Source organism: Bubalus kerabau, chromosome 1 (genome assembly GCF_029407905.1).
Source record: "Bubalus kerabau isolate K-KA32 ecotype Philippines breed swamp buffalo chromosome 1, PCC_UOA_SB_1v2, whole genome shotgun sequence".
Taxonomy (NCBI): domain Eukaryota; kingdom Metazoa; phylum Chordata; class Mammalia; order Artiodactyla; family Bovidae; genus Bubalus; species Bubalus kerabau.
This window is the reverse complement of record NC_073624.1, coordinates 179771912-179792322: the sequence shown is the minus strand read 5'-3', so window position 1 is coordinate 179792322 and position 20411 is coordinate 179771912. Positions and strand designations below refer to the sequence as shown.

General features: G+C 45.5%; 1 protein-coding gene and 1 pseudogene across 4 annotated transcripts in view; one reads left to right on the top strand and one right to left on the bottom strand.

Annotated features, from left to right (window-relative positions):
• The window catches only part of ZNF333 (zinc finger protein 333), a 31178-nt gene extending 18759 nt beyond the window's left edge, over positions 1-12419 (top strand). For all 4 annotated transcript variants that reach the window (XM_055542773.1, XM_055542768.1, XM_055542766.1 and 1 more), the window contains 5 exons: positions 4419-4507; positions 5267-5393; positions 5815-5910; positions 6612-6688; positions 7814-12419. In XM_055542773.1, coding sequence (XP_055398748.1) covers positions 4419-4507; positions 5267-5393; positions 5815-5910; positions 6612-6688; positions 7814-8932 — 1508 coding nt within the window. In that variant the 3' untranslated portion in view covers positions 8933-12419. The remainder of the gene's footprint in view (positions 1-4418; positions 4508-5266; positions 5394-5814; positions 5911-6611; positions 6689-7813) is intronic.
• Positions 512-4098, bottom strand: LOC129641239 (60S ribosomal protein L27a-like; annotated as a pseudogene).
• Positions 12420-20411: the final 7992 nt, after the last annotated feature.

The following is a 20411-nucleotide window of genomic DNA, read 5'->3' as shown; positions in this document are numbered from 1 at the left end:
CCACAGGCTGTGGAGTTGGCAAAAGTTGGATACATCTGAAAATGTAGCACAAACAGTATTCCGTCGTATATATGTCTTCTTTATCCGTTTCTCTCTCAATGGACATTTAGGTTGGTTCAGTATCCTGGCTATTGTAAATAAGTGCTGCAGTGAACACTGGAGTGCATGTATCTTTTTGAATTATGATTTTCTCCATGTATATGTCCAGGAGAGGGATTGCTGAGCCATATGGTAGTTCTATTTTTAGTTTCTTAAGGCACCTCCATACTGTTCTCCATAGTGACTATATCAATTTGCGTTCCCACCAACAGTGAAGGAGGGTCCCCTTTTCTCCACACCCTCTCCAGCATTTATTCTTTGTAGATTTTTTGATGATGGCTATTCTGACAGGTACAAGGTGATAACTTCACTTTTGATCTGCAAAACACTAGTTTTGATCTGCACGTCTCTAATGACTAGAGATGTTGAGCATCTTTTTACGTGCTTTTTGGCCATCTGTGCTATAAAGTACTCATGGAGTACTTGGAGTACTCTTGGCTCTTAAATTACCCCGGAAGGGCTCTAGACTGTCATCCTGTGGTGGGAAGGACACTGGGAAGCAATTGCAGACAAACCCCTGACACCTTCCCCCTGGGGGCTCGCAGTCTGACTGGGGAGTGAGTATGGGGTAGGCATGTCAGGGGTCTCTAAGGCCACGCCCCAAACTCAGCTCACAGTTGTACTCATGGCTCTGATTTAGTCCAGTGAAGGAATGCAAAGCAAAACCAGCAAAGGGAAAAGGCTTTTGGGGTGATGCCTGGAGGAACCCAGGCACAAGCTTTTGGAGTCCTCTCCCAGTGGAGTCACACAGGACATGCTTAATTCCTTCAGCAGCAAGTTGTGACGACACATGCACAGTGAAATTTACACCGAGGTTCATTATAGACTCAGAGCCCAGGGTTTTCCCTGGGGGCTGGTCATGTAGGCACCATCTGCCCAGCACATATCTAAACTCCAGGCTTCTGGAAAGAAAGCAGGCATCCAACATGGACTGCGTTGTTTGTACAGACAGTTTAAGCAGAGTGAGCCCCTCTTACCAGTTAGGGTCAGGGGAACTGTCTCGAAATCCAAGTCCTGGGACTTCCCTGGCGGTCCAGTGGTTAAGACCCCATGCTTCCAATGTAGGGGGCATGGGTTCAATCCCTGGTTGGGGAACTAAGATCCCACATGCTGTGCGGCCAGCTAAGGGCCAGCCTTGCCAGCTGGCCTTGCTAAGGAGAGCAGTCAGGAGGGCTATGTTAACTTTTGTCTGCACAGTAGGGAAGCATGGAACTATGTAAAATGTATTCAGGAGGTCAAGTTGAGATAGTTTGGTGGGTCATGTATACATTCATTTACCAGACAATTGGGGGCACTTATGGGAGGGGGACTGGGGGCTTCTTTGGTGGCTCAGCATTAAAGAACCCACCTGCCAATGCAGGAGAAGCATGCTGGCATCCCTATGGGACACCAGCAAGTGACAGGGCAGGAACTTGAACAGGAGTGGAGGAGGAGGCTGGCAGTTAGGTGCTGAAGCCTGGCAAAGTGGAAGTGTTTAGTTACTCATTCAGGTCCGACTCTTTGTGACCCCAGGGACTGTAGCCTGCCAGGCTCTGTACATGGGATTTTTCAGGCAAGAATACTAGAGTGGATTGCCATTTTCTTCTCCAGGAAGATCTTCCTGACCCAGGTCTCCCCCATTGCAGGCATATTCTTTACCAATTGAGCCACCAGGGAAGCCCTCCGAAGCCCGGGGCGGTAGGTTTTAAGATAGAGGGATTGGATGACTGAACATTTCTACTAGATCCCCCCTGTAGATGGAGATCACAGGGGACCCTAGTGAGGTGCTGGTTGTTGAATGGTAGTGTTTTGGAACTGAATACAAGGTGAGGGAATGAGTACAAAGATTGCCCAAGATGGGGAACAAAGAGACAAAACAGTAGCCAGAGGGAAAGGTGGAGTATTAGAGCTGTATTGTGGGCCCCCTCCCACCAGCCTATATTGAAGTTCTAACCCTTGTTACCTGTGAACGTGACCTTGTTTGGAAATAGGGTCTTTGCAGATGACATTAGGTTAAGATGAGGTCGTGACCCTAATCCCTTATGAATTGTGCCATTTTAAGAAGGGGAAGATGCCTTGTGAAGACAGAGACATGTGGGGGAGAAGGTCACATGACAACAGAGGCAGTGATTTGAGGGACACAGTTACAGGCCCAGGATTGACCTTCACCACCAGAAGCCAGATTTTTTCCACTGGTCATGTATGGATGTGAGAGTTGGACCATAAAGAAAGCTGAGTGCCAAAGAATTGATGCTTTTGAATTGTGGTGCTGGAGGAGACTCTTGAGAGTCCCTTCAACTGCACGGAGATCAAACCAGTCAACCCTAAAGGAAATCAGTCCTGAATATTCACTGGAAGGACTGATGCTTAAGCTGATGCTCCAATACTTTGGCCACCTGATGCAAAGAGCTGACTCACTGGAAAAGACCCTGATGCCGGGAACGATTGAGAGCAGGAGGAGAAGGGGATGACAGAAGATGAGATGGTTGGATGGCATCACCAACTCAATGGACATGAGTCTGAGCAAACTCCGGGAGGTAGTGAAGGACAGGGGAACTTGGTGTGCTGCAGTCCATGGGGTTGCAAAGAGTCAGATACGACTTAAGGATAACAACAACAACCATAAGCCAAGAAAAGGCAAGGAATGACTCAGCCGGAGTTTCAGAGGGAGTTTGGCCCCGCTGACAGCTTGATCCTGGACTTCTGGCTGCCAGAACTGAGAGAATACAATTCTGTTGTTCTATGCCACCCAGTTGTGGTATTATTATTATTTTTTTAATAGCTGCCCTGGGAAACTGATAACATGGGATCAGGATTGGACATGGTTCAGATTTAATGACTGAGGGAAAGGTCCCACTGAGAGGGGAAGTGGGGGTATAGGGAGATGGGATGGCGGGCATCACTTCTCCTCTGTGACAGGCCAGAGTGAGGAGTCTGGTGTGGGGGAGGAATGTTATCGATCTGAAGACAGGAAGGGAAGGACACTTCCTTCTCAGGCAGGCTCCCAGAGAAGTGGTGGTTTCTCTGTGCTCGGCTTGTGGTAAGTCCTGGGCGGTACCAACCCTGCAGAGTCGGGGCAGAGGAAGGGGCCCTGCAGTCAGGGAGGAACGGCTGACCCAGGGCTGAGTCAAGGGGGAAAAAGGACTGCTGTAGAAACCTCAGAGTCTGCTGGTGAATCGAGACTGTGGCTTCACAGATTTGGAATGGAGGAAATGTGTGTGTGTTTCTTTTCTTTTTTTTTTAAAGCACTTGTTAACATTAAAAATAAAAACGTTTTAGTTTTTATTGGGGTATAGACAGTTAATGATGTTGTGATAGTTTCAGGTGAACAGTGAAGCTGAGTCATACATATATAGGACTCAGCCATACATATACATGTATCTATTCTCCCCCAAACTCCCCTCCCATCTGGGCTGCCACATAACATTGAAAAGAGTTCCATGCGGAAGCACTTGATGACATTTAATGAATTTCCCACCATGTGGCTTCAAGCTGGTGTGGTGGTGTTCAGTTGCTAAGTCATGTCCAACCCCTTTTGACCTCATGGACTCCTCTGTCCCTGGGATTTCCCAGGCAAGAATACTAAAGTGGGTTGCCATTTCCTTCTCTGCAAGCCCCTCCCACACCCATAGTCTTCTTTTCAGCTCTTCTGCTGTAGAATTTGGCCATCATGATGACAGGCTGCTTTGGGAGTTTTTTGTTCCCCAGATCTTTCTGATCACACCACATCAGTGATAGGGACAGCTTCAGTCTTGTTCTCAACAGCACTTATCTGGATCTTCTCACCGACCCAGGTTAACAGTTTATCAAGTTTGACAGTTGGACAGAGGCTCTAGTTCCTCTTTAAGTGGTAATGCCTTGTACCGACTTTCCCAAAATCCCCTGCATGATATTCGTCCAAGTTGATCCTGTGGTGAAGCAGGCCACCAGTGTTAGCGCAGCTTCCTGGGTGTTTCCCATGATGCGGGCGTGGCTCATGTGGCCCCTAAGTTTTCGGGTCTTCCTTAGTCTGGATGGCATATTGGTGTCTGAGATGAAAGAGCTGTGTGTGTTTCTGTATATTTCTGTGTGTTTCTGTGTGTGCTTGAGTATGTGTGGTGCGTCTGTGTGTATGTGTCTCTGCACGTAGTATATGCATGTGTGTGTACTGGTGTGGGTGAGTGTGCCCACGTGCCCAAGTAGCTGTGGGTGTTTGCAAGCGTATGTGCATGCATGTCTCAGTGTACAGTATGTGTGTGTGTGTTTATCCAAGGGAGTGTGCACCTGTGGTCACTCACAGTCAAGGTGGGCAGCCTCAGCCCTGCTGCTGAGACCCTCACGGCTCTCCTATTCTCCTGCAGCTCTGTCCGCTCAAGGCCCTGCCTGGCTCCAGAAGGGGAGAATAGAAGAAGAAGCCATGACTCCTGGGGGACTGACCACCTGTCCACAGGTAAGCAAGAAGTCCTTGCTCTTCTTGCTGCTTTGCCTCCTTGTCCCCTCCCCCTGGCTGGGAGCTTCTCAACCCCACAGGGCTGGTGTCTAGGCTTCCAGGCACTGGGCCTCTAGTGGTGGGTGAGCAGTGACCTCACTTGCTGGACCCTGGGGTTAGGGGCCAGGATTTCCAGGCTAGTTGTTGTTTTAGTTTAAATTATTTATTTATTTTTGCCTGCACTGGGTCTTTGTAGCTGTGCTCAGGCTTTCTCTAGTTGCAGCGAGCAAGGGCCACTCTTCATTGCAGTGCACGGGCTTCTCATTGCAGTGGCTTCTCTTCTTGTGGCGGCGCATGGGCTCTGGGTGCACGGGCTTCAGTAGTTGTGGCACTTGAGCTCAGTAGTTGTGGCACATGGGCTTATTCACCCTATGGCATGTGGGATCTTCTTGGACCAGGAATCGAACCTGTGTCCCGTGCATTGGCAGGCAGAGTCTTACCCACTATGCCACCAGGGAAGTCCTGGCTAGTTGTTAGTAGCTAAGTCCTGTCATGAAGTTGAGGTCCTTGGCTGCCACACTTCGGGACACTCTCATTTTTGGAGGGAAGAATAGATGGAGAAAAGTTCCAGTTCTGAGGCCTGAGCTGAGGGACCTTAGAACCATATCTGAACATCCTGTGCACGGGAGTCTCCCTTCCCCAGGCCTGCAAGCCCCTCACTGTTGTCTCGAGTCCTGGGGGGTGCTGGCCTCTGGCTGAACCCCTGGATGTGCATTTTAGGAGCCAGTCACCTTCGCGGATGTGGCTGTGCTGTTCACACCGGAAGAATGGCTGTTTCTAGACTCTGCCCAGAAAAGCCTCTACAGAGATGTGATGCTGGAGAACTACAGGAACCTGGCCTCTGTAGGTAAGGTCAGCCTTGCTGCTTCATGGACACATTCTTGTGCAGCCACTGTGGGTTCCCAGAACTGTGCTGGTCTGGGGAATCCAGAGGTGAAGAGAGACCAGTGAAGAGATAGCACCTCATGGTGCTTATTATAGTCTTGTGGCTTCCTTATGGAAATGAAGGCCTGTCTGCTCTTCCTGGGCTTCTTAAGTGCCTTCTTGAGCCAGGCCCTGGGTTATGGGGATTAGAGAGCCCTACTGTTCTTCGGGACCCATTGAGGGAGCTTGCACTTTAGTTCCTTTGTGAAGAAAGCCTACATCAGAATGTAGGCGTGCCCTTTTTGCTGTTCCCATCTCCAGTGACCCTGAAGACTTCAGAGTATCAGCCCCAGTTGCGTGGCAGGCACAGTCTGCTCACACCCTGTATCTTTTCCCATGAGCAGGTGATCAACTCTGTAAAACCAGGATGTCTTCCCATTTGGAGCAAAGAGAAGAGCTGTGCGTCACCGAGAGAGGGATCTTCCCAGAAGCCCACTTAGGTGAGCACCAGACAGGCGAGGGGAGCACCTGCTCTGGTCGCTAAGATGAGTGTGTTAGATTTAGAAATACTTGCAGTATCCTTGATGGGGAACGCTGTTGGGTTGAGCTTCCTCAGTAAATTTCACTTTCTTTCCTCTTTCCCTTGCCTTTTTACCTCTAATACTTTACTCTGGTTTCATAGAACATAGAGTAAATTATCCTACCTCCTTTTTACATTTAGCACTTTCATGTGTATATTTCATCCAGTTCCTCCCCATTCTGTTTTTAACTAATACTTTCTCTCAACATCAGGCTCAGTCTTCATGGAATCTTTTCTTAGAAAATTATCTACTATTTCCATTCCTTGTTCCTGTGATTACTTCTTAACTCTTCACATAGCCAAACACCTTAAAAATTGTTTTTGCTCCTTAATATTTTCCTTTTTTTAAAAAAAATTTTTTTTTATTTTTTGGCTACATCATGTGGCATGTGAGATCTTAGTTCCCCAACCAGAGATCAAACCTGGACCCCTTGCATTGGAAGTGTGGTGTCTTAACCACTGGACCAGGGAAGTCCTGATATGTTCCTCTTATTCAGTTTCTTCACATATTTAGGATCAATATTTAAAAAAAATGTGCATGTATCTAGCTTACTGGTCCTTTTTATCCCAGAGTTTCCTTCCCTGTGCACTTGATATTTCCTCCCCCTTAATTCATTCCAGGTCCTCACTTTCAACACCAAGACTCAATTCCTAATCAAGATATTTTGGCGGCAATTCCATCCATTGGCATGAAAAGGGTAAGGCATAAAGGGATTATTCTTTGTCCTCTACAGTAGGAAAAACCTGGGATTGCTGTAGGCTAGAAACTCAAGAAGCTCAGAGAGAGACTAAAGGCAAGTGGTACTCACCTAGGAGAAAGCAGTTTGTTGGGAGAGAGTCTGTGAATGTCATGAATTGGGGGAAAAAACTAAATGTAGATCAAGATGTATCTTCACAGAGTCCCCAAAGTTAGCCATTTTTAAATCCTTTGTATGTTGTATTGGGGTATAGCCGGTTAACAGTGTTGTGTTTCAGGAGAATGTTCAGTTTCAGGTGAACAGTGAAGGGACTCAGCCATACATATACATGTCTCCATTCTCCCTGACACTCCCCTCCCATCCAGGCTGCCACATAACATTGAACAGTTTCCTGTGCTATACAGTAGGTCCTTGTTGTTATCCATTTTAGATATAGCAGTGTGTACATGTCCATGCCAACCCAAACCCACTACTCCCTAATTGTCCCTTCCTGTCCCCAGCCCCTGCTTCCTCCCCCTCCCACCCCCCCCCTCCGCCCCCCACCCCCGGCCAGCAACCATCCATAGGTTTGTACTGTTAAGTCTGTGAGTCTTTTTCTGTTTTGCAGGTGAGGTCATTTATATAATTTCTTTTTAGATTCCATGTACAATGGACGTCATACGATAGTTCTCCTTCTTTGACCCAGATGTGACCATCTCCAGGTCCATCCGTGTTGCTGCAAATGGCATTATTTCATTCTTTTTAATGGCTGAGTAGTAGTCTATTACTTTATCTAATTTATCCATCCCTCTGTCGATGTACATTTAGGTTGCTTCCATGTCTTGGCTGTTGTAAACAGTGCAAAGTTTACCATTTTTGTAAATCTGACAACAGACTTAATTTAGCCTTTAACAATTAAAAAAAAAATCTTCTTCTAAGAAGAAGTCCCATGAAGGTAATGAAAATGATGGCTCTTTGTGGCAGAGTATCCTCTTGAAGGAACTCAGGGTAGCAATGGCAGAGATACACTAGGCTGGTAAAAGTTTGAGCTATAGGACCGCCTCTCTCCTACACACAGTTTGCTTGTGGGAGAATACCTGTGACTGCAGTAAAGCCTCTGGTCTTCCCATTTTCCTCAATTGACAGGAGCCACCTCAGGTCGGAGAAAACCTCTATAAATACGATGAGCTTGGGAAGCCCTTTGACAGCATCAAACCGCTTTTTCAGTACCCGGGATTTCCTACTGAAGGAAACCCCTTTGAAGGCCGAGAGAGCCGAAAATCCTTCCTCCGGACCACCCGCCTCATCGTGCCTGAGAAAGTCCCCAGCGGGGATAAAACCTACACGTGCGACAAATGTGCAAGATCCTTCAGGTACAGCTCCGAGCTCATCCGTCACGAGAAGACGCACACCGCGGAGAAGTGCTTCGAGTGTCAGGAGTGCCGGCAGGCCTTCAAGTACTTCTCCAACTTGCGGCGCCACCTGAAGACCCACGGCGGCGAGAAGCCCTTCGAGTGCAGCCAGTGCGGGAAGACCTTCACGAGGAACTTCAACCTGATCCTGCACCAGAGGAACCACATGGGCGAGAAGCCCTACTCATGCAAGGACTGTGGGAAGGCTTTCACCCAGCCATCCTCTCTGAGGAGCCACATGAGGACCCACACCGGAGAGAAGCCCTTCGAATGCGGCCACTGTGGGAAGACCTTCCGGGAGCACTCGTCGCTGAAGACGCACGTGCGGACCCACACCAGAGAGAAGCCCTACCAGTGCAACCACTGCGGGAAGCCCTTCCGCACGAGCACCAACCTGAACGTGCACAAGAGGATCCACACGGGTGAGAAGCTGTACGAGTGCGCCACCTGCGGGCAGGTCCTGAGTCGGCTCTCCACCCTCAAGAGTCACATGCGGATCCACACCGGAGAGAAGCCCTACCCGTGCCCAGAGTGCGGGCGAGCCTTCGGGGAGCCCTCATCTCTCAGGAAACACGCGAGGACCCACACCGGCAAGAAGCCCTACGTCTGCCCGCAGTGCGGGCGAGCCTTCGGCCAGTCCTCTCACCTCATCGTCCACGTGAGAACCCACACCACGGGGAGACCCTACGAATGCACTCAGTGTGACAAAGCCTTCCGGCACAGCTCTTCACTCAGCGTGCACAAGAGAATTCACGCCAGGGGAGAAAACGTCAGGACTGACGACCTGCCTTTATCTGTGTCTCTTCCCATGGAAGGGCCCCTTGCTGATGAACTTCCTGTTTCTACAGACTAAACATCTGGGGCCGTAATCATCTCTCATAGTACTCCTTTAGCGACATCCTATATGGTGGCTCAGTGGTGAAGAATCACCTGCCAATGTAGGAGAGGAGGGGTGTATCTCTGCGTTGGGAAGATCCCCTGGAGAAGGAAATGGCAACCCACTCCAGTATTCTTGCCTGGGAAATCCCATGGATCCTGGCAGGCTGCAGTCCCTGGGGTCACAAAGACTCAGACACCACTGAGCATGTGTACACACACACATAACACACCACAAGCAGAGTGTGTGATCTTTATGTTGTTGAATGTTAAGTATTTGTGGAGATTTGCTTTTAGGGTTAGGGCTTCCCTGATGGCTCAGGCGGTAAAGCGTCTGCCTGCAATGCGGGAGACCTGGGTTTGATCCCTGGGTTGGGAAGATCCCCTGGAGAAGGAAACAGCAACCCACTCCAGTACTCTTGCCTGGAAAATGGCATGTCTTGGTAGTTGCCTGCCAAAACTGTCCCTTCTTACTTGCAAAAGCACCTAGGTTTTATTTGTTCAGATTGAGACTATGCAATGTATATATATATATTTTGTGGCTTAAAGCAAGAGGATTTTATTCTCTCACTTGTGGAGGGCACAAGTTGAAATCAAGGTGTCTGCAGGGCCACGTCCCCTCTAAAGTCTCTAGGAGAGGAGGCTTCTTTGCCTCTTCCCACTTTTGGTGGCCGCAGGTGTGCCTTGCCTTGTAGCAGCGTCATCCCCGTCGCTGCCTCCATCTTCATACGGCCTTCTCCTCTGTGTATCAGTGTCCTCTCCTGTGTCTCCTAAGTGTCTCTTATAAGGACACATCATCGGATTTAGGGTCTACCCAGATACCCAGGATGGCCTCATCTCAAGATCTTTAATTTAATGACATCTATAAAGACCCTTTTCCAACTGAGTTCACCACCAGAGTTTCTGGGTGGGCATGTCTTTTGGTGATGGTGGTGGTCGGGGCCGCATTCAAACCACTACACCATCAGGGAATGTGCATGATTAAAATACTTCCACCTCCCTGTCCTTCTTGCTGGCAGGGGAGGCCACGTTCTCCAGTCTTGGCCAGCAGGAGACATCATTGAGTGTGAGTCCTGGGGAAGATGTCACAAAGGAATGGTTTCATTTAGCCAGATCCCTCTCCTCCTTCCCTGGTGGCTTGGACGGTGAAAAATCTGCCCACAATGCGGGAGACCCAGCTTCAATCCCTGGGTCGGGAAGATCCCCTGGAGAAGGGTGGCTACCTACTCCAGTATTCTTGCCTGGAGAATTCCATGAACAGAGGAGTCTGGCGGACTACAGTCCATGGGGTCACAAAGAGTCTTCAGACACGACTGAGCGACTAACGCTTTCACTTTCTCTCCTTCTTGCCTTTTGTACAAGCGGGCACCATATCTGGTGCTAGAGGAGGCATCCTGTGACCACAAGGGTGAAAGCCACAGTCTAGAGTGTGGGGGACTTCCCTGGTGGTCCAGTGGTTAGGACTTTGAGCTTCCAGTACAGGGCTGAGGGTTTGACCCTGGTCAGGGAACTAAGATCCCACAACTGTATGGTGCTGCCAAATTAAACATATAAAAATAATAGATTAAAAAATAATAGATTGTGGCCAGAGCTACAACCATCCTGGTTCCCCGGTTGGTATCCTTGTGTGGGTGTTCCAGCCCTGGGTTGTTTGTTTCTGGACATCTTGTTTACACGAAAAAGATGCACTTCTTACTGGTACATGACATTGTCTTTTTTGGGGGGAGGGGAATCTGGGGGAGGGCAGGGATGGGTTTATTGTGGCTGAATGCAGTCTCTAACTGATGCACTTAATATATGATTCATTTTTATAAATGCTTCTTGAACAGTGGAAATCAATGTATTGTATCCTACAAATGTCCACTAGATGGAGCATGCTCTTTGTGTATAAAAGTCTTTTACACATTTTAAAATACTGGTTTCTGTCTTAGCTCAGGCTGCTATAACAAAAATACTGGGTGGCTTACAAACAACAGAAATTTATTTCTCACAGTTCCTAGAGATAGGAAGTCCAAGATCACGGCTGGCAGATTTGATGTCTGGGGAGGCCCCACTTCCTGGTTCATAAATGGCCATCTTCTTGCCATGTCTCACATGGCAGAAGGACAGCAAGAGAGCTCCCTGGGGTCTCTTTTGTAAGGGCACTGATCCCATTCATGAGGGCTCCATCCCTATGACCTAATCACCTCCCAAGGGCCTCACCTCCTAACACCATCCCCTTGGGAGTTAGGCTTCAGCATGTCAACTCTGGGGAGCACCAATATTTAGTCCTTAGCAGTTTCCAGTCTGTCATTTACTGAGAAAGTTAAACTCTCCCACCATACGTATGAATTGCTGAATGAGTCTTTTAATTCTGTTCATTTTAAAATTCATATATTTTGAAGGAATGGAATTAAAAGATTTTTGACATCTTGTAAGCTTTCAGTTAATTGTTCCTTTTATTCTTATAGTGGCCATCTTTCTCCCTAGCAATGAATATTTAGCCATTCATCATCATCATAGCAAATGATTATTTGTGCTTATTATTGCTAGATAGTATTATAGCTACTACCTTAAACTTTGTATCTTTTAAGTTATTTAGTCCTTACAATGACACTTTGAGGAAGGTACTGTTATTATACCCAATTCACAGATGAGGAAACTGAGGCCTGATAAGTTGAGTTAACTGAGGTCCTGCAGGTGGTAAGTGACAGTTTGGCTCTCTCTACAGAACTTCACTGCAGGGAGCTGTTCTCCATTTTCCCCTGTACTCAGAGTTCTGTTTTTGTGTTTTAAAGTTTTTTTTTTTTTTTTCCCCCACACTGAGAGGCTTTGTGGGATCTCAGTTCCCTGACAAAGGATTGAACCCACACCCTTGGCAGTGAAAGTGCAGAGTCCTAACCACTGGACTGCCAGGGAATTCCCTTAAAGTTCTTTAATTGAGACATAACTTATGTAAAAGTCCATAAGTCTCAGTGTTCACCTCAGTGAATTTTATGTCTATATCTATACCACTCTAGAGAAGGGAGTGGCTACCCACTGCAGTATTCTTGCCTGGAGAAGTCCATGGACAGAGAGCCTGGTGGGCTACAGTTCATAGGGTCACAAAATTGGACACGATTGAGTGACACTTTCATACCACCCACATCAAAAAGAAAATATTCTATCTTCCCAGAAAGTCCTCTTGGGCCCAGCCTAGGTCGATAAGCCCCATCTCCAGAATTAACCAGTACTCTGACTTCTAGTACCATAGATTTGTTTTTCTTGTTCAGAAAAATAGAACCACACAGTACGCCTTCTTGTGTCTGATGTTTTCACTTAATATAGTGCCTATGAACTTTTTTTGTCACATTATCAGTAGAGCTCTTTTAAAATTGCTGTGTAATATTCCATTGTCTGAATACACTACAGTTAAAAAATTTCACTCTGTTCATGGACATCTGGGTTCTTTCCCAATGCTGTTATGAATAAAGCTGCTATGAGTATTCTTGTGTACATCTTATTGTGAACATATCTTCTTATTTCTCTTGGGTATAAAACGTAGATGTGGAATTTCTGGGTCATTGCCTAGGCATATTTTTAGCTTCAGTAGATACTGCTAAACAGTTTTCCAGAGTGGTTGAAACAGTTCATGCTTCCATCATCAATTGGGAATCCCTGGTGACTCAGTGGTTAAGTGGTAAAGGAGCAAACCACCTTCAATGGGAAAGAGAAAGAAAGTGAAGTCGCTCAGTCATGTCCGACTCTTTGCGACCCAGTAGACTGTAGTCTACCAGGCTTCTCCGTCCATGGGATTCTCCAGGCAAGAACACTGGAGTGGGTTGCCATTTCCTTCTCCAGGGGATCTTCCCCACCCAGGGATCAAACCCGGGTCTCCTGCATTGGAGGCAGATGCTTTAACCTCTGAGCCACCAGGAGGAGATGCCAGTTCAATTCCTGGGCTGGGAAGATCCCCTGGTGAAGGGAATGGCAACTCACTCCAGTATTCTTGCCCTGGGAAATCCCATAGACAGAGGAGTCTGGCAGGCTACAGTCTGTGGGGTTGAGAAAGTGTTGGATATGACTCAGCAAGTAAACAACCAACCACCGCATCAGTACAGTCTCATTTGCTTCATATCCTGGACAGCACATGCTACTGTTAATTTGTTTATAGCTGTATTAGTGGGTAGGTGATTTCTTATGTTTTGTCTTGCTTTATTTTGTGTGTGTGAATAGTGATGTTGTAGATTGCTACATGGTAATTTCATCCATTCTCTTATGCACACCTCTCTTCAGTGTGACTTTGATGCTTCTCTTATCAAGAGGTGGAGTTTATTTCTCTACCCTTTGAAGATGAACTTGATCACATGACTTTCTTTGGTCAGTGAAACATTATCAAACATGATAGAAATAGAAGCTAGAAAAACACATTGGGGGACTTCCCTGGTGGTTCAATGGTTAAGAATCCATCTGCCAGTGTAGGGGACACTGGTTTGATCCCTGGTCCAGGAAGATCCCACAGGCCATGGTGCAACTCACTCTGTGAGCTACAACTACTGAGTCTGTGCTCTAGAGCCCAGGAGCTGCAGTTAACTGAAAACTGCCCATCCTATAGAGCCTGTGCTCTGGAACAAAGAGAATCCACTGCAATGAGAAGCCTGTGCACTGCACTAGAGAGAAGCCCCTGCTTACTGCAATGAGAGTAAGCAACGAAGACCCGGTGCAGCCAAAAGTAAATAATTAAAAAAAGAAGAAAAACACATTAGCCTTTGCCATCTTTTAGCTCAAGATTAGATTCTTGGCAGCGTGATGAAGCCTGGGCCAGCCACCTCTAGGAGTAGACACCACATGGAGAGACAGGATTTGCTAATGGTCAGCAACAATCCTCAGACAGGTGAGTGAGGCCTTCTTAGACCATCTGACTCCAGACAAGCCATCAGGTGACTTAAGTCTCATGAATGACCCTGGGTATCAGAACTGTCCAGCTGAGTTCATCTCAAATGCTGACTCAAAGAACTGTGAGCATATAAGCTGGTTAGGCAGCAATACATAACTGACACAGACGTTTGTATCAGAAATAGGATGTGGCTGAAACAAAAGGTTAAAGTGTGGCATTGACTTTAGAACTTTGCAGCAAGTAAGCAGATGAGAAGGGTGAGGAAACTTAATGGCTGGAAATATGGTGAGAAAACTGCCGCTAGAGGTTAGGAAAAGGCTTTGTGGTTATGTGCTAGGGAAACCACTGGTGGTAATGTTGTCTGTAGTAACTTAGAAGATAGAACATGTCCTTAATGATGCTGTGGATCTGGCTGAGGAGGGACACTTTCTCCCCGTCTCTGGCCCTCTCCATAATCTTCCTTATGAGTGCCTGGGGGTGCAAGAAGAATCTTGAGTGGGTTAGAACTTGCCTTGTGTGTGAAGCTTCCAGAGTCTCTATCAGACACATGTCTGGCATTTAGCACTTGATTACGAATTTTAGCAGGCATCTTACTCTCTTGTCTTCATCCTGTGCTATGGGTGAGCCAGTGCTCATATCCATATCTCTGTCCATATCTCTTCCCCTAGATTTCAGGTTAGTTGGTTACACCTTCTGGGTTCAAGAAAGTTATGTGGGTTTTTTTTTTTGTGTGTGTGTGTGTTTGTTTCTTTTTATATTTTATTTAAACTTTTTATTTTATATTGGGATAGAGCCAATGAACAATGTGATAGTTTCAGGTGAACAGGGAAGGGACTCAGCCATATATATACGTGTATCCATTCTCCCTCTAACTCCCCTCCCATCCAGGCTGCCACATAACATTGAGCAGAGTTCCCTGTGCTATACCGTAGGTCCTTGGTTATCCACCTAATTTTTTATTTATTCTAATAAAATTTTTATTTAGTTTTGGCTGAGGCAGTTCTCTGTTGCTGCATGTGGGCTTTCTCTAATTGCGATGAGCAGGGGCATGGGCGTCGCATTGTGGTGGCTTCTCTTGTTGCAGAGCACTGGCTTTAGAGCACAGGCTCAGTAGTTGTGGCTCATGGTCTTAGTTGCCCCGTGACGTGTGGACTCTTCCTGGACCAGGGATGGAACCCATGTCCCCTGCGTTGGCAGGCAGAATCTTAACCCATGACCACCAGGGAAGTCCTATCCATTTAAAATATAGCAATGTGAACATGTCCATCCCAAACTCCCTAACGATCCCTTCCCTCCAAGAAATTTATGTTTCTGCCAATTAATTCAGGCTTTTCTTGTTGCTGTGGTGGTAGCAAAGTGTACCAATTTTCTATATCCATGATGGGAGCCAGAAATGAGATTCTTTACTTCCTAAATCATGCTGCTTTTGGGAATTGTTTACTGGACTTTATCTTCCTCTTTTCTGTAAGGTCCCTGAGATTAGAGATCACATGGAGCCTGTTCAGTATCACTTCCTTTAAGTCTAGCACCGTGCCTGACAGAAAATAAACTTTAAACATACTCATTACGTCTACATGAATTCACATAGACAAATGCTCCTAAATGGAGGATGTATGTGCAATGCCGTGACTCCTTGAAGGGGGCAAGTACAGACTGTGTTTCTCCTACATCAACTTGCTGCTTGACAACTGTACCTAGTAACTGGAGAGATGCAAATGATGCTGTCATGACCACCCCAATGTTGGTAGCTTAACAAAGAAGCCCCCTTTTTTTTGGCATTTGGGTGCCTGTTTGATTTCTGTGTAGGAATAGACTTGCCTAGAGAGTTTCCTAATTTAGGGTGAATGCCAACTAGACTCTTGTACCTAATCCTAGAGCATTCTGGTGCTTGTGCTGACTCCAACTGACTGTCCCACTGCTTCCCATAGATTCTGGACTTTCAAACATCTGCCCCCTAAGATTCTTTTATGGATCTCTACTGCTCTCAGAAAGAGGTTCGCATTTCCTAGCCTAGCCCTGAAGAATCGTAGTTCCATGATCCCAGTTACTTATCTGGAAAACACTCCACCCCTCAGCCTGCAGTGCCTACTGCCTATCCATCCCTCAGGCCTCATTTACAAATAATGCCATAAAGCTCACATGTGATGACCATTCCTGTGCATTGCCAGGCACCAAGCTAGGTTCTCTATCCCAGCTGTTTTCATTTTCATTTTTTTGTTTTTCTTTGCATCCACTCCAGTTATGTTAGTTAGACAAGAGAGCAATTTAGTAGAAAGAGCACAAGCTTTGCCATTAAACAGAATCTGATTCTTGGCCCTGCCAGTCACTAGTTTTGTGATATCAGACCTGTCTCCTCATTGAATGACCAGTAGATTGATGCCAGTTTCAGAGTTGAGGGAATCCTTTAGTAAGATATTCACAAAACTTTCTTTTGCAGGTGAGCTGGGGGCAGTTGCATCCTTTGCTCCCTTATTAGTAGGAAACTTGAACCACCACCAAGTAGGCAGGCTGTACTTTTGCTGGTAATACCAGGAATAAAAAAAGCAGAACTGTGGGTCTCATAATAAACCATGAGGAAGAAAGCATGTATGCTAGATATTTCCTGTCAGTTCATCTATGGAACACATACATATAAATTCTCATGTGATTTATTTTAATAAGATGTATTTTTATCACAAAATCAAAAGCAGAAATTTCTCCACAGCTGAGCTTGAGAGCTCGTGCACCGTGCTGCTGCGGCTAAGTCAGGTCAGTTGTGTCCGACTCTGTGCGACCCCATAGACGGCAGCCCACCAGGCTCCCCCGTCCCTGGGATTCTCCAGGCAAGAACACTGGAGTGGGTTGCCATTTCCTTCTCCAATTTGTGCACCCTAAGGAGTGGCTATTTACCATTTCTCCCAGGAAGGTTGGGCCTCCCTGCTAGCTCAGCTGGTAAAGAATCGGTAGGATTATAATCACATGTATGGTCCATTTCAAACTACTTGGGAATGTTAAAGAACAGGAAAAAGTAATCAATGGTGAGAGTGAAACAATTTACCTCAGATTGGGACCTGAAACTGTGTGTTGGGACTCAAACCCAGCCAAAACGCTGTTTGGGACTCTCACCCATGTGGCTGGGATTCAAACCCAGCTAAAACCCATGGTCTTCCAACTGAGATCACAGACCTAGTTTAAGTTCAGGTTCTTTTTTTTTTTTTTTTTTTTTCCCAATTTTGATTTTTATTTCTTTTTAAAAAAAATTATTTATTTATTTTAATTAGAGGCTAATTACTTTAAAATATTGTAGTGGTTTTTGTCATACATTGATATGAATCTGCCATGGGTGTACATATGTTTCCCACCCTGAACCCCCCTTCCATCTCCCTCCTCATCCCATCCCTCAGGGTCATCCCAGTGCACCAGCCCTGAGCACCCTGTCTCATGCATCGAACCTGGACTGGCGATCTGTTTCACATATGGTAATATTCATGTTTCAGTGCTATTCTCTCAAATCATCCCACCCTTGCCTGCTCCCACAGAGTCTGAAAGTCTGTTCTTTACATCTGTGTCTCTTTTGCTGTCTTGCATATAGAGTCATCATTACCATCTTTCTAAATTCCATATATATGCGTTAATATATTTGCCACTTCATGGCAAATAGATGGGGAAACAGTGGAAACAGTGGCTGACTTTATTTTTTTTGGAGCTCCAAGATCACTGCAGATGGTGACTGCAGCCATGAAATTAAAAGATGTTTACTCCTTGGAAGGAAAGTTATGACCAACCTAGACAGCATATTGAAAAGCAGAGACATTACTTTGTCAACAAAAGTCCATCTAGTCAAGGCTATGGTTTTTCCAGTGGTCATGTATGGATGTGAGAGTTGGACTATAAAGAAAGCTGAGCGCTGAAGAATTGATGCTTTTGAACTGTGGTGTTGGAGAAGACTCTTGAGAGTCCCTTGGACTGCAAGGAGATCCAACCAGTCCATCCTAAAGGAGATCAGTCCTGGGTGTTCATTGGAAGGACTGATGTTGATGCTGAAACTCTAATACTTTGGCCACCTGATGCGAAGAGCTGACTCATTTGAAAAGACCCTGATGCTGGGGAAGATTGAGGGCAGGAGGAGAAAGTGATGACAGAGGATGAGATGGTTGGATGGCATCACTGACTCAATGGACATGGGTTTGGGTAGACTCTGGCAGTTGGTGATGGACAGGGAGGCCTGGCATGCTGTGGTTCATGGGGTTACAAAGAGTTGGACACAACTGAGCGACTGAACTGAACTGAACTGACTGACATGTAGGCTTTGGTTAGAAAGGATTTTTTTTTTGTTGTTGTTGTTGAATGCAAAGCATATTTCTATCATTGAGTTATGAACTCCAAAAATAGAGGCTTGTCATGGAAGTACAGACAGATACCTCACTGCAGCTGAAGTCCTGGGCACCACTATGGTCATCAGTTAAAAAAATTAAAAAAATCAGATTCACTTTGCTGTATACTGAAACGAACATAACATTGTAAGTCAAGTATTGTTGTTGTTTATTCACTTAGTCATGTCTGACTATTTCATGACCCCTTGCACTGTAGCTCACCTGGCTCTTTCTATTCATGGGATTTCCCAGGCAAGAATACTGGCTGCTGCTGCTGCTGCTAAGTCGCTTCAGTCGTGTCCGACTCTATGCGACCCCATAGACGGCAGCCCACCAAGCTCCTCTGTCCTTGGGATTTTCCAGGCAAGAATACTGGAGTGGGTTGCCATTTCCTTCTCCAATACATGCATGCTAAGTTTCTTCAGTCATGTCTGACTCTGTGCGACCCTATGGACAGCAGCCCACCAGGCTCCTCTGTCCATGGGATTCTCTAGGCAAGAATACTGGAGTGAGTTGCTATTTCCTTCTCAAGGGGATCTTCCTGACACAGGGATCAAACCCACATCTCCTACAATGGCAAGTGGGGTTCTTTTTTTTTAACCTCTGAGCCACCAGGGAAACACAATCAACTATACCCCAATAAAAATTAAAAAAGATAAAAACCAAACTTACCAAATGTACCCAAGGGGAAACATGGGGAGAAATAATAAATTAGGAGATTTGGATTGACATATACACTACTATACATAAAATAGATAGCTAATAAGGACATACTGTTTAGCACAGGATTTCTACTCAATATTCTGTAGTAACCTATATGGGAAAAGAATCTGAAAAAGAATGAATATATATCTATATCTATACACATAACTGAATAACTGATTCACTTTGCTTTACATCTGAAACTAACACAGCATTATAAATCTATTCAATCCATAAGTCTATATAATTTTTAATTGATAAAAATGTAAAACATTTAATACAATTTTAAAGGTTACAGTCCATTTACAGTTATTACAGAATATTAGCTATATTACCCATTTGTACAATACATAAAAAGGATCATTTCTTGGATGTAGTTGGAGGTTCCTTGAGGCAGGAACAGTGTAAGATAAACCCTGGCCTTCCAACATTCAGGTGTCAGAGGAGCACTATCTGGTGTGGAGGGGAAGATAAGGCTGAGAAGATAATGTCAAGCCTCATCAAGGAGAATTCTCTTATGGGGTGTATTAGTTTTTAATGGCTTTATCACAAATTACCCGCCCCTCCCAAACTTACCAGCTTAAGACAACACAAATTTATTATATGACTTTCTCTGCATCAGGCATCTGGTAAGCTGGCTTAGCTGGGTTGGAAAAACAGGTGGAAACAGTGACAGATTTTATTTTCTTGGGCTCTAAAGTCACTGTGAATGGTGACTGCAACCATGAAATTAAAAGACGTTTGCTCATTGGAGGAAAAGCTATGACAAAATTAGGCAGTGTATTAAAAGGCAGAGACATCACTTTGGCAACAAAGGTCTGTATAGTTAAAGCTATAGTTTTTCCAGTAGTCATGTCCAGATGTGAGAGTTGGACCATAAAGAAGGCTGAGTGCCAAAGAATTGATACTTTTGAGTTGTGGTGCTGGAGAAGACTCTTGAGAGTCCCTTGGACTGCAAGGAGAGCAAGCCAGTCAATCCTAAAGGAGATCAACCCTGAACATTCATTAGAAGGACTGAAGCTGAAGCTGAAGCTCCAGTACTTTGGCCACCTGATGCAAAGAGCTGACTCACTGGAAAAGACAGTGATGCTGGGAAAGACTGAAGGCAGGAGAAGAAGGGGGTGACAGAGAATTAAGATGTTAGATAACACCACCGACTCAATGGACATGAGGTTGAGCAGACTCTGGGAGATAGTGAAGGAAGGGAAGCCAGCCGTGTTGCAGTTCATGGGGTTGCAAAGAGTAGACTCTGACTTAGTGAATGAACAACAAATGTATGTGTGTGTGTGTGTGTGTGTGTATATATATATATATATAATATAACATCTATATTATATATATATATATATGATATCCATATTTTAGAAACCTTACAAATTTTTGCTTAGTTAAAAAATATGACATTTTGGCTTCACACTTTGACTAAATATGAATAGAATGCTAGTTTTCTAACTTATATTCATCCAAAACTTTGTATAGTTCCATTTGTTCTGGCATCTAGTATTACTGCTAAAAATAGAAAGCTTATTATTTTAGTGATTTAAGAA